At 45.1% G+C, this 16,157-nt stretch overlaps 1 protein-coding gene across 1 annotated transcript in view; it reads right to left on the bottom strand.

Annotated features, from left to right (window-relative positions):
• The window catches only part of FSD2 (fibronectin type III and SPRY domain containing 2), a 30,742-nt gene extending 18,093 nt beyond the window's left edge, over positions 1–12,649 (bottom strand). Inside the window, exons 1-6 of the mRNA XM_082648220.1 lie at positions 12,510–12,649; positions 5,662–6,376; positions 5,416–5,511; positions 3,504–3,734; positions 2,116–2,138; positions 968–1,089 (exon numbers count right to left, since the gene is read on the bottom strand). Of these exons, the coding sequence (XP_082504346.1) occupies positions 968–1,089; positions 2,116–2,138; positions 3,504–3,734; positions 5,416–5,511; positions 5,662–6,306 (1,117 nt within the window). The 5' untranslated portion in view covers positions 6,307–6,376; positions 12,510–12,649. The remainder of the gene's footprint in view (positions 1–967; positions 1,090–2,115; positions 2,139–3,503; positions 3,735–5,415; positions 5,512–5,661; positions 6,377–12,509) is intronic.
• Between the last annotated feature and the right edge of the window lie 3,508 nt (positions 12,650–16,157).

Below are 16,157 nucleotides of genomic sequence, written 5' to 3' on the forward strand. Positions count from 1 at the left end.
GACCATCCAAAGGACTTCATAGCTCAGTGAAATCTCCCCTTGACCCAGTAAGTCTAAGAATGGCCTCCAAGATTTATAATTAAGGACATTCATTGCAGTATGGTTTATAATGGTGAAAAACCTAGAAACGTCTCGGCATCCAACAGTTGAGGATTAAGTAAACAGATCAAGATATATAGCCATCAGAGTGATGTTGTAGAGGAATTTATCTGTGCGAGAAAATATTCGTCACAATTGTTTTGCTAAAAAAAGAAAGCAGATTATAAAACAATTCCATTTTTATTTTTTAAAAATCTGTATAAAGGAAAAACAAAAATGATATACAAAACATTGTTCAGAATGGTGCTGGGTGTTGGTGAGAAAGGAAAGGTGAGCAATCAGTCAAAGCTAAATTGTAGTATCATTCTTAAAAATAAGTTATCACAATAAGATTTTTAAGAGCTACCTGGCACCATGTGACATGCTGTACATACATTACCTTATTTATTTCCTACCATGTCCCCATGAGTCATGATTATGTCCATTTTACAGACAAGGAAACCAAGGCTCAGAGAGGTTAGGTAAGTTGTCCAGGGTCACACAGCTAGGAAGTAGCAGGGCTGGGATTCTCACCAGCTCCATAGGATTCCAAAGCCCATCTCTTAACCCTATGCTAAAAACAGCCACCTGGGAGGAACATAAATACAACAGTCGAGGAAATAAAATTTGGGGTACTTGCTTGGAGTAAATTAGAGTTTCTGGGGCCAGATGTTGGCACCCTGGAGAGTGAGGGTGGGTATTTACCCCAGGAAGGTCAGCCTCTGTTTTCACCCTTACAAGTCATAAAGACATAACCATGAAGCTTATGCAGCTGGTGGGGGGAAAATGCCTGTTTCTAAACCTTTATGATTTTTTTTTAGCCATCAAAGTTTCTAACTCAAAGCTCAGGGAAACTGGTGTGAAGTATGCACACAAGTGAGATATGCACCTGGGATGGTGTTAATGGCGCCCATAAGCTCCTCCACATCAGAGAAGTCCAAGGTCTGGTCTTCAAATTCAGGCTGCGCCGAGATTTCCACATCTGTTTTTGTTTTCAGGAATTTTCCAAGTCTGTGAGTATAAAAAGACACACTAACGAGAATGGAGGGGCATTCTCCTCGGGGGTCACTAGTGATAAGCAACGAGGGCCTCTTGGATGAACTTTTATTTCCTTATTTTAACATGCTGCGGGCTGCCTGCTGGCATCTGCTTCAGTGACTGACCAACGAGGTCACCCATGGGGATGGGCAGGTTGGTTTACGCCTTTGAGGAGAGGAGAAGGGGTGGGGTCATGTCAGAGGGTAGGGGGCGGGAGGATGTCCACCTATGAGCCCCAGATCCACACCATCTGGAAGATCCTCCGATGCTGACCTGGGAGTTCCCACCCCACATCACCCCAGGCCCCAAAGACATACAGCCCCTCTGGGGCTCCCTCTCCACGTGGTCAAGTGCCCTCAAGTCGATGACCATGGACCGGGGCTCTGGGTCTCCTGCTCATGCTCCTGGCCGTCACAGGGTTTGTAAGTAGCAGAGGCACAATTTGTAACCATGTCTGTCTTTTGCCAAAACTCATGCTCTTAACCCTTATATTATTAAGCTTCAGTGTTCGTGTTGCTTTACAGACATTGTCTGATTTTATTCCCATAAAGCTATCCCTGTTTGTAGGTAAGGAAGGTGGGTCCTAGACTGGTTGGACTTGCCCAAGGTCATGGGGGTAGCAGGATCTAAACTCCAGTCTGACTCTATAACATGCATGCTTTCCGCAGCACACGGTCTGGGCCCTGGCCCAGCTGGGGGATGCTGGGGATGATCTCTGTTCCTCCTGCTGAAAGGAGGGGCTCAGAGAGGAAATCTGACCCTGGGCTTGCAGGCTAGGCCTCATCATATGCTCCCTTCCAGCTCTGAGATTCTAAGATTTGGTACTAGAGGGTCCTTGTGATCCCATACTGTCCTTCCAAAGCCAGTGCTATTTACTCGTAGGGGCAGACACAAAAGCTGAAACTGGGAGCATATAACCAAGTGGAACTGATATCTAGTTGGATATCTAGAGGTAAAAGGAACAGAAAAAGAAAATACATGTCAGAACAAAAGTATTACCTGTCAGCCATAGCCACAGCATCCTAAAAAGGAGAAAGAGAAAAAATATTGAATTGAATTTGGAAATAAATTTCTTTTTCAAATTATATAATAATATAAACATGTTAAAACTTGGAAATGAGTAAAAGAGAAAAATCAGCCATGTCCCAAGCCCTAAGAAAAATGACTCTTATGACACCTGTATAGTTTCTTCCCATTAACATTATGTGAGCACTTTCCAGGTTACAGATGGTCTTCTGGATCATCAATTTGAAAGACTGTGTAACAGTTCATTGAATAGAAACTCCATCATTCACTCTACTGTTGGACATTTTGGTTGTTTCCAATTTCTCACCATCATAAATAACAGAGAAAACGTCTTCATATATATCACTTTCTCCACATTCTGGATTATGTCACTAAGCTACAGTGATATTGAGGAACCATTGGTTCAAAAGGTCTGAGTAGTACTGAGGGCTCTGATGGTGTCTGCCCACCTGCTGTACAGCTTGGGTCACGGCTCCCTGGCTACCCCAAGCACGGCAGGAAGGAGGCACTGTTGGGCTTGGAGGGACCCCTGTGGCATGGCCAATGTAAAGGCTGTATTTGGTAACTAGGAAGCTCTGGAGGCTGAGGGCCCCTCCCTCACATACTGGACCCCACTGCTGCCCCATATTCCTGTGGGACCTTGTAAAGAAAGGAGACCCCAGCTCTGAGCTTGAAATTCCCACAGTCTGGCTACATGGGGACTTGGGGTCAAACTGAAGTGGATTTCAAGGGTATCAAGAGATGGATTTTTTTTTTTTTTTTTGGCATGTCTGAGCTTATGAAGTGAGATGTATAATGGCTGCACTTGTAACTGGGAAACAGGAGGTGCCTTTTTAGCCTGGAGATCTTTCTCCCCAGACCTCCAGGAGGCTGTCTGAGATGGCCAGAAAAGTTTCAGAGCACTGTTTTTTGTTTGTTTTGTTTTTGTTTGTTTTAATTTTTGGCTGCGGCATGTGGGATCTTAGTTCCCCAACCAGGGATCGAACCCGTGCCCCCTGCATTGGGAGGCGGAGTCTTAACCACTGGACTGCCGGGGAAGTCCCCTCAGAGCACTGTTTTTGCCCCATTTCACGATGAGGGCACAGATCTCTGGGTAACCAGGACAGAGGACAGTGATGAGTCTCTGGTGTTAGCCAAGCAATGGTGGAGGGAAGGGTCAGCTGTGTATGAGCCTGCTTAGCTACTCATGGCGAAGCTGTGCAGAGAGACGAAGGATGTATCATCATGGTGATACATCCAGTGGAATCAAATGGATGCTGACCGTGAAAGTTGGTTCCAGCATCTCCAGGCAGAGAGGGGACAATCTAACCTACTCTAATCATACTTGTCATTGCAGTTCATTATTTCACTTCATTACTGACCTTAATGAAATCAACTTTCTCTTCATGACACATCTCCTCTATTGTTTCCATCAGTTCTTTGCAGGTTTCAAGATTTTCTCCACAGCTGACCAGCTGTCCATACAAGGCTTCCAGCTTCTCTTTCTTTTTCTCCCCTAGAGCTTGTATTTTTTCTTCGTATTTTTGAGCAAGTGTTTCCAAGATCTCATTGTAATGTGACTCAAAGTTTTTTTCTTGTCTTCCAAAATTCTCCTGCAAGATATAGTTGATCTCAGCCATCATTTCACTGCATGTATGTTGACTACAGAGTTATTTGGGGCATGAAAATGTATCTATCCAGAGATGTTTTAGTCCCTCCCTGTTGTCTTAACATTGCTTGCCAGAGTGCTGAGGTGGACAAAAGGGTAGCTAGGACCAGGAGTCTCCAGCTAGAACCCCAGCAATAATCTTAACAAGAATTACTGCTTTCTCTGCTGGCCGCATTTTGCAGTCCCCTTCCCCATACCCCACCCACTTCTGTTTTAGCCACCTCCCATCACCATGACAACCGACCAGGAAGATTGCCAGTGATGAGTCAGCCTGCCACTGGAACTTTGGACCTTAACATGGAGATGTCTGCCTTGGGAGAATCCCACCTATCTTTCCCTCCTGAGCTCTCAACATCTCGTAACACTCACCTCCACTCCCTGATGCTTGGACTATACAAACATCAGGATCACCCAGATTCTCATATCAACTAAGAAAAAGGTGCAGGGGAAGGGGAACAAGCCGGGTGGTGCTGCCTAATAGATGAGAAAAGGCAGGAAGGCAGAGAGAGGGTTGTGCCAGTACTTAATCCTGGAAGGCAGTGGGTAAGAAACATTAATTAAAGCATATCAAATCCTGGTCCCCGTAAATTAGATTGGAAGCCCAGGAGAGCTCTGTGGGTTCTGATTTATACCATCCTTATTAGATAACAGAGACATTTCCAAAGAAGAGGCTCTTATCAATCATTCAGGGAGTATTTACTGAGCACCTACTGTGTACACATTCTAAGACTTGCTCAGAATGGTGGAAGAGAGGGAAAAGCAGCAGGTGACCCCCACCAGTGTTGAGTGTAAAAGGAAGAGCTTAGAGTCCTCACTGAGGGTGAAGCTGCTCTGATCTGAGAGTGAGCTGGCAGTACAGAGGGTAGGGAGTTCTGTCCTGGCTGTTGTATACTTGCCCTCCTACCACCCACCACCCTATGCTTAGATGTAAGGGCTTCTTGTCCCTTCTCTGTGCCTTCCATAGAGAATTAGTGGAATAGCTGCCCTCCCTTTTAAGACTGGGAGTGGGGAGGAAAGTCTAGCTTCACGGGAAGGGGGCCCAGGGCTTAGTTCATTCCTATGAGTTGCTCCTGTTGATACAATCTGAGGCTGCATTAATAGAAGGAGAGCATCCACATGAAGAGAGGGGACACAGGAAGTCCTCTGGTCCTTATGTCTGGGCTACCTCATCTGGATGGCTAGGTTGCATGCTGGTATCACAGCAGTGGACTTCACACCTACTAGGCACACCCAGGGGACCGTGACATGTTTGGTGACAGGCACAGAAACTTATTGATCTTGTGAGAAATAGGTAACAGCCGGGGAACACTTATCAATGACAGGATGGGTGTCTTGCAATACCTTATCAGGCTGGCCCATGAAAGAGTCCCACCTTGTAGTAGGACCGGAGCTATAAAGACACCGAAGACCCAGCCCATGAGAGCTAATAGTTCAGTAGGGAATGCTGCCAGGTAACCATTTCCACAGCTGCATGCCCACTGTGCTACGGGAGGGCAGAAAGAGGGGTGAGGGAAGAGGAGCAGTACTGACACCATATGTTCCAAGAGAACAGATTCCTTAACTCATACCAGACACAGCTGATGGAAGCAATGTGTATCTGACTGGGTCATCAAGCGTGCTCTTACCTCCACCGTGATGAAAACCTCCTCCAAGTGACTTGCAAAATTTTCCATCTCAATAATCTGCTTTTCCAATTTGTACATGTTTTTGTGAATTTCATCCTATCAAACAAAGGATCCCAAGAAGACATTAATGCTATGTTCTCTCTCTCTCTCTCTTTTGTAGAAGGCATTTTAGATTTATTCCCTGCCTACATACTTCAGATTCAAATGCAATATCCAGAGAAACGAGGACTAGGGCGATCTATTTACCTTGGCACTTTCCAGTGCTTTACCGAGCGGGGTCACCTCATGCTCCTTGTGCTCAACAAGAACCTTCCCTGATGCTCTTATTGGAGTTTTGCAAGTGACACAGAAGACATCGGCAGCTTCTTCCTCGTCCTCCTCCTCTGGGATAACGTAGCACTCATACTCCTCACTGGCATGGCCGTGGGTGTACCAATAGGCTTCCCGCAAGTCCCGGCAGTGGCCTGCCGAGCCCCATGCCCCGAAGCCCAGGTCCTCAGCCTTCGCAGCCTCGCCACTAAGTCTCCAGTCTCTCTGCTCCCTCAGTGGCTCTCTCCCCATCATCATATAAGGAGGATACTCTGAAACCTCTATTCTGGGCGTGCTTTTGTCAATAAACTCATCCCCTAATTCGTGATCATCTTCAAGTCCATATAGATGGACAAGTTCATCCACTTCCTCTCCAAGGTCTCTCTGAGCCTTCCCTTGCATGGGCTGTCTTGGCTCATTGGTCATTTCGGCTTGAACTACTTCTCTTCTCATCTGAGTATCTTCTTCTGGGAAGATCTGCAGTCTGTCTTCAGAGTCATACAGATCCATGTGACGAAAGTGGAAGTCCTTGGAAGCAGCGGGCCTGCCCAGCCCTGGTGCTTCTCCCGCTTCCCCCTCCATCGTAGCTCTGGGCAGCACTTCTGCACAAGCAGGATTCTTCCTGGACAGTTCTTAGTGGATACGCTGGATCCTAGAACACAAAACCCCATTTATGAGAAGGTCGTTGCAGTAGATGGTCATTAAATTGGGCTCAACTTATTCACAATTTAAAACAAAAAATCATCTGAGCAGCTCAGTTGTAGTTTCACTTTAAACAATCTGTAAAGAAAGGTTTGCTTTCTACAGGAGGATGGGTTTCCTAAGCTTAAAAGAGACAGGAGAAATTATGAAAAAAAAACGAACACATAAATTGATTTGACTAACAAATGACCTGAAAAAACCTAAAAACCTAACAAATGACCTGAAAAAACCTAAAAATCTCAAAAGGCAAAATAATAGCAAGTGTTTCAGGCAATTATTATTAAACAAATTATATGAATTAATTGGAAAGAAAAATCTCAGTAGGTTACTGAGCAATGAGAATTTACAAAATAATTTCTTTTGCATATAATATTACCTGTACAAAAACATTTGGAAAATAGTTCATCCTTATGAGTAGCAGAGAACAAATGAGTCGATTCCATTTTGCCTTTTGATACCCAAGGCTGAGTAAGGGTCCAGTGAAGTGAGTACTCTTACATGTTGTTGGTTAGAATATGCACGGCCCCACCTTTCTGGAAAACAAGTGTGACAGCATGGATCAAGAGCTTTAAAAATGCTGGGCTTCCCTGGTGGCACAGTGGGACACGGGTTCGTGCCCCGGTCCGGGAAGATCCCACATGCCGCAAAGCGGCTGGGCCCGTGAGCCATGGCCGCTGACCCTGCGTGTCCGGAGCCTGTGCTCCGCAACGGGAGAGGCCACAGAAGTGAGAGGGCCGCATACCAAAAAAAAAAAAAAAAATACAGTGGAAAAAATTATTTCTATGTAAAAATGTCCACCAAAACCTTTTTTTATAATAGCCAAAAAAATTGTAAAGCGCTAATGATTAGGAGAATGGTTAAGTAAAGAAGGAAATGTACACCCTGTAGAATATAATGTAGCCTTTAAAATATTAGGGAGAGCAAATGATAGCTTGGAGAAAGACTTACTGTATGATACTAAGTAAAATAAACAGAGTACTCATTATGTAGAGACTATGAGGTCCACTATTTTAATGGAGGTACACAAAATCTAGAAAGAAAGAATAATAGTAGCAGTAAACACAATATTAGTAGTAGCTACTACATATTGAGCACTTACTGTATGCTTTTTCTGTGATATAATTGCTTTACAATGGTGTATTAGTTTCTGCTTTATAACAAAGTGAATCAGCTATACATATACATATATCCCCATATCTCCTCCCTCTTGCGTCTCCCTCCCACCCTCCCTATCCCACCCCTCTAGGTGGTCACAAAGCACTGAGCTGATCTTCCTGTGCTATGCGGCTGCTTCCCACTAGCTATCTGTTTTACATTTGGTAGTGTATATATGCCCATGCCACTCTCTCACTTCGTCCCAGCTTACCCTTCCCCCTCCCTGTGTCCTCAAGTCCATTCTCTAAATCTGTGTCTTTATTCTTGTCCTGCCCCTAGGTTCTTCAGAACCTTTTTTTTTTTTAGATTCCATAAATATGTGTAAGCATATGGTATTTGTTTTTCTCTTTCTGACTTACTTCACTCTGTATGACAGACTCTAGGTCCATCCACCTCACTACAAATAACTCAATTTCATTTCTTTTTATGGCTGAGTAATATTCCATTGTATATATGTGCCACATCTTCTTTATCCATTCATCTGTCGATGGACACTTAGGTTGCTTCCATGTCCTGACTATTGTAAATAGAGCTGCAGTGAACATTGTGGTACATGACTCTTTTTGAATTATGGTTTTCTCAGGGTATACGCCCAGTAGTGGGATTTCTGGGTCGTATGGTAGTTCTATTTTTAGTTTTAAGGAACCTCCATACTGTTCTCCATAGTAGCTGTATCAATTTACATTCCCACCAACAGTGCAAGAGGGTTCCCTTTTCTCCACACCCTCTCCAGCATTTATTGTTTGTAGATGTTGTGACGATGGCCATTCTGACCGGTGTGCGATGATACCTCATTGTAGTTTTGATTTGCATTTCTCTAATGATTAATGATGTTGAGCATTCTTTCATGTGTTTGTTGGCAATCTGTATATCTGCTTTGGAGAAATGTCTATTTAGGTCTTCTGCCCATTTTTGGATTGGGTTGTTTGTTTTTTTGATATTGAGCTGCATGAGCTGCTTGTAAATTTTGGAGATTAATCCTTTGTCAGTTGCTTCATTTGCAAATATTTTCTCCCATTCTGAGGGGTGTCTTTTCATCTTGTTTATGGTTTTCTTTGCTGTGCAAAAGCTTTTAAGTTTCATCAGGTCCCATTTGTTTATTAAGAGAGTAGATCTTAAACGTTCTCACCACACACATAAAAGAAAGGTAATTATGTGAGGTGATGGAGGCTGTAACTAACCTTATTGTGGTAATTATTTTGCAATAAATATGTGCATCACATCATCACATGTATACCTTAATCTTACTTAAAGTTATATGTCAACTATATCTCAATAAAGCTGGGGGTGGGGGAAGAAGAACCCCATTGCATAGAAGTAGTGTCTCACCACGAACATTTGCTTTGAGCTCTAGTACAACATCATGGGGGCAGGGGAGGGGAATGAGATGGAGGGCAATTAGAACTGGAAATAGAAGCTGAGAGGATGGGAGGGTCACACTTCCAGGGGCTTCTTACAGGCCTGCAGCAGCAGCAGCTTCCGAGCTTAAGAGCACTTCTGTATTCACTCCTAGCTCCTGGCTGCTCTCTCTGCTCCAGGGGTGTTACAGGTCCCACCTGGTCAGGCCAGAGTCTCAGAAGTCCTGCCCCAGCACGCTGTGGGGCAACACGGAGTGACCTGGGAGTCTGCACTCACACAGAGATCACAGGTGACCCCACCATGTTCAGAGGCTGTGGCGCTGGGCATCATCCTTGACACCGGCCCTGACTGTTCATGGGCCTGGAGGGGTGTGGATTCAGGTGGATTCAAGAGAACAGGACTGGAACTTCCCTGGTGGTCCAATGGTAGAGAATCCACCTTCCAATGCAGGGGATGCGGGTTTGATCCCTGGTCAGGGAACTAAGATCCCACATGCCGCGGAGCAACTAAGTCCACACTCCACAACTACGGAGCTTGCACGCCTCAACTAGGGAGCCCGCATGCAGCAAACTACAGAGCCCACATGCTCTGGAGCCCACGTGCCACAACTAGAGAGAGAAAAGATCCTGCATGCCTCAACAAAGATCCTGTGTGCCGCACCTAAGAGCTGATGCAGCCAAAAATAAATTAAGTAAATAATAAAATAAATCTTTTTTTTTAAAAAAGAGAGAGAACAGGACTGCTGGATGCTGGGGGTCCAATGAACAAGACATGATTCCTGGTGGAAAGGAGGCCCCGGACAAGTGAATAAGTGATTGACCCATCTGGGCTGGTGCACAGCTTCTCAGAGACACCACTTGCCTCTGTCCTGGGACCCCAGGATACCTCCCCCTCTTAAAGCACAGGCTCTGGTCACATGGACCAAAATCACACAGTTTCCCTCACACCTGAGTGTCACCTTGTAGGCAGGAATCCTCCTTGAAACCATTTTGTCTTTATGGTCCACTGGCTGTGCACCCCATGGCTCTCCTCAGGAGAGTCCCTGCCTAGTGTAAGCACAGCACCATGCTGCTTTGCCCAGGAGGATGTGGAAAGTCTACATGTCCTGCATTCTGAGGGCTCCACTGCTGGCAAGTCCCAACTCCCCTGGGTATCAGGGAAGTTATCCCCCACACCTCATATCCTAGTTCTACCTCCCCACACAGCCTGGCCTTCTCCAGTGGACATTGCTGTTCCTTCTGACCTCTCTCAGTATCCTTTCATGTAAGTCCCACACAAGGCCCTGGCTCAGGCTGTTCTTCCTGCTGAGAGCTCCCCGCCCATCCACCATGGGGAGGACCACTGCGTTCCTAATAGCCATTAGTAACCCACTCCCATCAGCACCCAAATCAGAGACCGGGAGCTCATCCTTGACATCCTGAAATCTAACTAATGTCCAATTAACTCTGATTCTGGTTCTGTCTCCTCAATCTCCAGGTAACATCCCTCTACCCGCTCCCCTTACCTCTCCTTGAGGTCACCTTGGTCTGGACTCAGAAAGTCCTGTGTTTGCATTGTCTCTGCTACTTCCTAGCCGTGTAACCCTGGGAAAATCCTCTCTCTAGGCCTTACTTTCATGAGTCCGTGTAATGGGTTTATTAATAGTTTCTACCTCATAAAGTTGGCATTCAGAGGAAATAACATGTGTGTACAGTGCTCAGCACAGTACATGGCTCAAAGTAAGTCTTCAATAGATGTTAGCTGCTGTTATTGTTGTTACTGTTACTATTATTGTTTTTATTACTAGGACCTCAGCGTCTCCCACCTGGGCTAGGTTAGAAGTCTCCCACCTGGTCACTCATGGAGGGGGAGGGCTGGGGTCAGAAAGGGAAAACCCACAGCGACCAGAGCAGTGTAGAATCACCTGTGGCCACAGTGGGATCATTCTGTCCCTTGAAGACAGCTGAAAATGGGAGAAGGCACCAAAGCAGAGCAGCCTCACATCCAGACACAGGCACTGGCTATGAGATCACCCCTTCTTACAGCAAGAGCTTCCAAGGAACCTGGGCAGAGATGTGAATTCTAAGGATGGAGGGTCCCTTGGAAAGCATATAACTCAATTTCCTGACTCTACGATGGCAAAACTGAGTCCCTGTGAGGAAAAATGGCTCACTGTGGCTGATGTCATTTAACAAGGATTGATCTGGGGCTACTCAGTATCCAGCGCCGTTCTGAGTGCTGGACTCAACCCAGGCAGGGAAAGAGTTGCATCTGGACCCATTTTCCCACAAAACCATACCACCTATGGGCTGAGGAGCAGCCCAGCCAAAAATAACACTTATATTTCCATGTGCTTCCAAAAGGGAGAAAACCAGAATTCTGTGTTAGCAATAAATCATCCTGAGAAACTCTTTCAGCCTGTTGCTGGAATGTGAAACACTAAATCAAAGCGTTAAACAGGCAAGAAGACTGGAAACCACTGAGCACAGATGCTAATAAGAACAAATTCTTCCACGCCAGCATCTGCCCTGTGAATAAACCAACACAAACTGGTCTGGGACCTGGGTAGCAAAGGAGGAGTATTGCAACATACCCCACGGTTGACACTCCCTTTTCCCCTCAACATCCAGGCTCTTTCCATGTCTTAACAAAATGTTCACAATTGGGGGAGAAAGGAATATTAACAATAAATTTTCATTTTATAAATGTAAAGCCAAGGCTTAGAGAAATGTAATAAATCAAGTCTATAACGAATATATTAGCTGGGTAGCTTCTACTCTATGCAATTGATCCACAGTTTCAAAAAAAAAAAAAGACTTTTGCCTAAGTCTTATATGGGAGGTGTGTTCCTGTGCTTAATTAGAAAGGTCACCTCCCAAAAAGTTTTTTAACCTTTTATGGGTCATGGATATCCCTGAGAATCTACTGAAAGCTGTGAATTCTCTCCCCAAAAGTGAGCCCATGAGGGCACAAACATAATTTTGCTTACAATTTTAGAAGCTCACCAATGTAGCCCCTGGCAATTTCTCAGCCACAGCTAAAGAAACTTGCTTTAAAGTGTTAGCTGTATAGTTTTGCAAGATGGCTCAAATCAGCACAGCCCACACCTGAAAACTTTCTGTAGGAGGAGGGGGTATGCATAACAGATGAAAACTGATTACAAAGCTGTTTTTCAGTATTTGAATCAAAGCATAAAATTATCATTTGTCAGCATGCACACGCAGATTCAAATAAAAGGTATTTATCAACCCGATACCATAGCCAAATGGTATCAACATTTAGGGTTCCAAACTGTTCTAACAAATGGACCCCTGTACTAAAAATACCCTAAAGACACACTGCAAGAATCACCAGCCTCTCTCTATCTGCATCTGAGGCTTTCACGTCCCATACCAACACCACATTCTTGAATCCTTGCTCCAAGAAGGCACAGGAAATGTTCGCACTGTTTATTGCAATGTACACATCTGTCATTTAAGATGATATCTCTTCCCACCTAAAGGAAAGATACTGCATTGACACTCTGGTACTAAGTTACTGAGCTTCTAATATACAATTTGCATTTGAAGAATGCCTATCCAAAAACTTGCCTGTTAATTTAAGGATCCATAAATTCTTCTTTTAACTCGGAGGCTCTGGATAACTGCTAGAAAACTGCATCCGTGCTCAGCAGGCTTTCCCTCCCTGTGACCTCTGCGTGCCCCGCGGGCTACCCCTGCCTGTTTTAGCCCAGGCTTCTACAAGTGGGGCAGCAAAGGCAAGGGTAACACGAGCTGGCTCCGGCTGCAAATAGCAACAGGCCTTTCATGAGTGAAAGCCCAAATATAGACCTGCCCACTGCTGACTGCTCAAGTGTCACCAGGAGAGGTTACATGCTGTCCCCTGAGTTACTTCATTTACTGTGGGGATTGGAGTCCGGTGGCTCCACCGAGGGCCTGATGTATGGTCATGAATAGAGGGCTGGGGGCTGTCACAGCAAGGGCAGGGGGGTGGCTGCAGGCCACGCAGAGAAGGAGGACTTCTGAGAGTCCCCAGGCTGTGCACCTTCCACCTGGCCTGAGGGGCTTTTCCCAGAGTCTTTTGAATAAGCACAAATCTGAAGGTAGTCAAATGCAACTTAATTTTTTTTCTCCCACTATTCCTTGAACGTTTACTCATTTATTCCCCTCTCTGGATAAAAATCGAGCACACCCGTGACTTTCTGCTCCCTCTTAGGTAACACAGAGTCCTGGGGTCGCTTGAAGGCATAGTCTCCATTCAGTAAGGGAATGTACAGTCCAATACGTTAATTAAAAAGTCAAACTTAGAGGACTTCCCTGGTAGTGCAGCGGTTAAGAATCCGCCTGCCAATGCAGGGGACACGGGTTCCAGCCCTGGTCCAGGAAGATCCCACATGCCGCGGAGCAACTGGGCCCATGCACCACAGCTACTGAAGCCTGCGTGCCTAGAGCCCATGCTCTGCAACAAGAGAAGCCACCGCAATGAGAAGCCCGTGCACCGCAACAAAGAGTTGCTCACCGCAACTAGAGAAAGTGCGCACGCACAGCAACAAAGACCCAACGCAGCTGAAAATAAATAAATAAATAAATTTTTAAAAAAGTCAAACTTAGTTTAGCCAGCATCAAAATCTTCTCCCCTCCCCAGCTGAGGCCTCTGTAGCTGGAAGTCTGCCCTGGGAAAGGAGGGGATGAGGTCGGCCTCTTGTTCCCACACCTCCTCCCTTAGCTGCTGGTTTGTTTGCCAGGGGCAGGAGGCGCTAAGGTGATAAGACAGCTCCTATCTGAGTTGGTGCCACAGAGGGTGGGTGCTAGCTTCTGGCTCTCTGGGGCAGGCAGGTGCTTAGAGCACTCTCTGTCTCTCTGAGCTTTTGTATATCTCTAGGGTTTACCATGATAAGCCCTTTCCCCTGGAGTTCCCATGACCAGGCTGAGAACCCCTCTATTCCAGGGGGTCCCTTGCACTCCTCCTCCAGGCCCTGGTGGGCCACCTCCAAGATTTCTCAAATAAGGTCTCCTGACCCATGCAGCTGGTTCTCTCAGGCAGGATCTAGGTGACTCCTTGCTGGCTCTGTCGTCCTGCTGGCCCACATCTGGATATTGGGATGTAGGCTCCATCCTTGGTCCTGGCAAACTCTGGGGTGCAGACAATTCCAATGCAGCCACTCCCCCTGGCTCTGCCACCAAAGCAGCCAATCTTTTCTCCTCAGGCCACCATTGGCCCACTTGCAGGAAATACAGCGAGCTACCTGAAGGGTCCCTTTGAAGACCCCACACTGGGCTTGGGGATAGAGGGTGGGGCTTCCAACTCTCCCCATCCAGTCCAACAATAGCTCTCTCCAGAAAAATCGCTCCACCAGTCTCCCTCTCAAATACCCTCTTTTCTTCACTCTGATCCCTTTTTATTTTCTTCCACTGGTGGAGGGCATGAATTGGGTTCTGGACCATTTCCTTGAAAAGTTTGCATGTGGTGATTTGATCTCAGAATTTTACATCTATTGCTTTTTGAAACCTTAATCAAAATTTCATTTTTAAAACACTGTTACTGCCAGTTATCTATACAATAAAAATATTGGAAGCCAAATAAAATATCAAAAGCAAACAATTTGAAAGAATAAATTATGCAAAGATATATGTACAAGAATCTTCACCACAGCATTATCTATATTGGCAGAAAATTGAAATTAATCTATTCCTACCAATATAGAATTCTTTAAATAAATCACAACACTGTCAACTCAGTTTTGGCAAGTATTAAAAATAATGATGTAGATACCTTTTTTAATTAATTAATTAATTTATTTTTGGCTGCGTTGGGTCTTCGTTGCTGTGCGCAGGCTTTCTCTAGTTGTGGTGAGTGGGGGCTACTCTTTATTGTGGTGCACGGGCTTCTCATTGCAGTGGCTTCTCTTGTTGCAGAGCATGGGCTCTAGACACGTGGGCTTCAGTAGTTGTGGCACACAGGCTTCAGTAATTGTGGCACGCAGGCTTCAGTAATTGTGGCTCGCGGGCTGTAGAGCGCAGGATCAGTAGTTGTGGCGCACAGGCTTAGTTGCTCCGCAGCATGTGGGATCTTCCCAGCCCAGGGCTGGAACCCGTGCCCCCTGTATTGGCAGGCGGAATCTCAACCACTGTGCCACCAGGGAAGCCCAATGCCTTTTTTTTTTTTTTTTTTTTTTTTGCGGTACGCGGGCCTCTCACTGCTGTGGCCTCTCCCATTGTGGAGCACAGGCTCCGGACGCGCAGGCTCAGCGGCCATGGCTCACGGGCCCAGCCGCTCCACGGCATGTGGGATCCTCCCGGACCAGGGCGCGAACCCGTGTCCCCTGCATCGGCAGGCGGACTCTCAACCACTGCGCCACCAAGGAAGCCCCAATGCCTATATTTTTAATGTGGAAAATGTCCACAATATATTTGTAAGTAGGAAGAGTATGCAAAATATTATTACAATATAATTATATATATATACACACATATATATACACACACACACAAAATGAAAGCAGGGTTTATCTTTTTTGAGTTATTTTATTTATAGCTTTGATTCGTCCATTTTATAATAATTATATATACCTTTTATTACTTTTTAAAATTATTTTTTATTGTAAAATAATATATAATACTTGGCTGAGAAAAAAGCAAATACTACAAAAGAACCATAAAGTAAATGTAAACCAGTCATGCATCCTGGTAACAACAATTATTAGGTTTGGTGTATACTTTTCCACATTTTTTCTAAGAATATATACATTTATTCCCCTTTCAGAAGAAATAAAATTTTCTTTTATAATTAGAAAGCCTGCTATTTTCATTTTGAAAAAGCAAATAATTTAGAAAGACTAATAGAAATAAGATTATAAAACAAAACCAGTAAAGACATACTGTAAAGAATATTCAAAGATATTAAAATAGACTATTAAAGAATTATAAGAAATCATATTAGATAAAATGATATATTAAAAAACAGTTTGAGGAAAAATAAATCACTTCAGCTAGAAGGTTATCTCTCCAGGAGGACTGGGTGACAGCCAGAGTAGCTATTGGGAATCCAAGAACCCATAGCCCCACCTCTCCTCGACATTAAAGGGAGGGACCTTCAGATAGAGGAACCTTTAGACCTTCAAGCTACATTCCACAGAGGCTGCTAGATGCCTTGGGATTATCTTGGGGGGGGGGCGTAGAGATGCCCCTAACCAAAGCTTCAGCCTGGCCCTGGTTTTTTTCTTTTGGGGGGGCGAGGGG

This window comes from Grampus griseus (assembly GCF_964374135.1).
Source record: "Grampus griseus genome assembly, chromosome: 2".
NCBI lineage: Eukaryota > Metazoa > Chordata > Mammalia > Artiodactyla > Delphinidae > Grampus > Grampus griseus.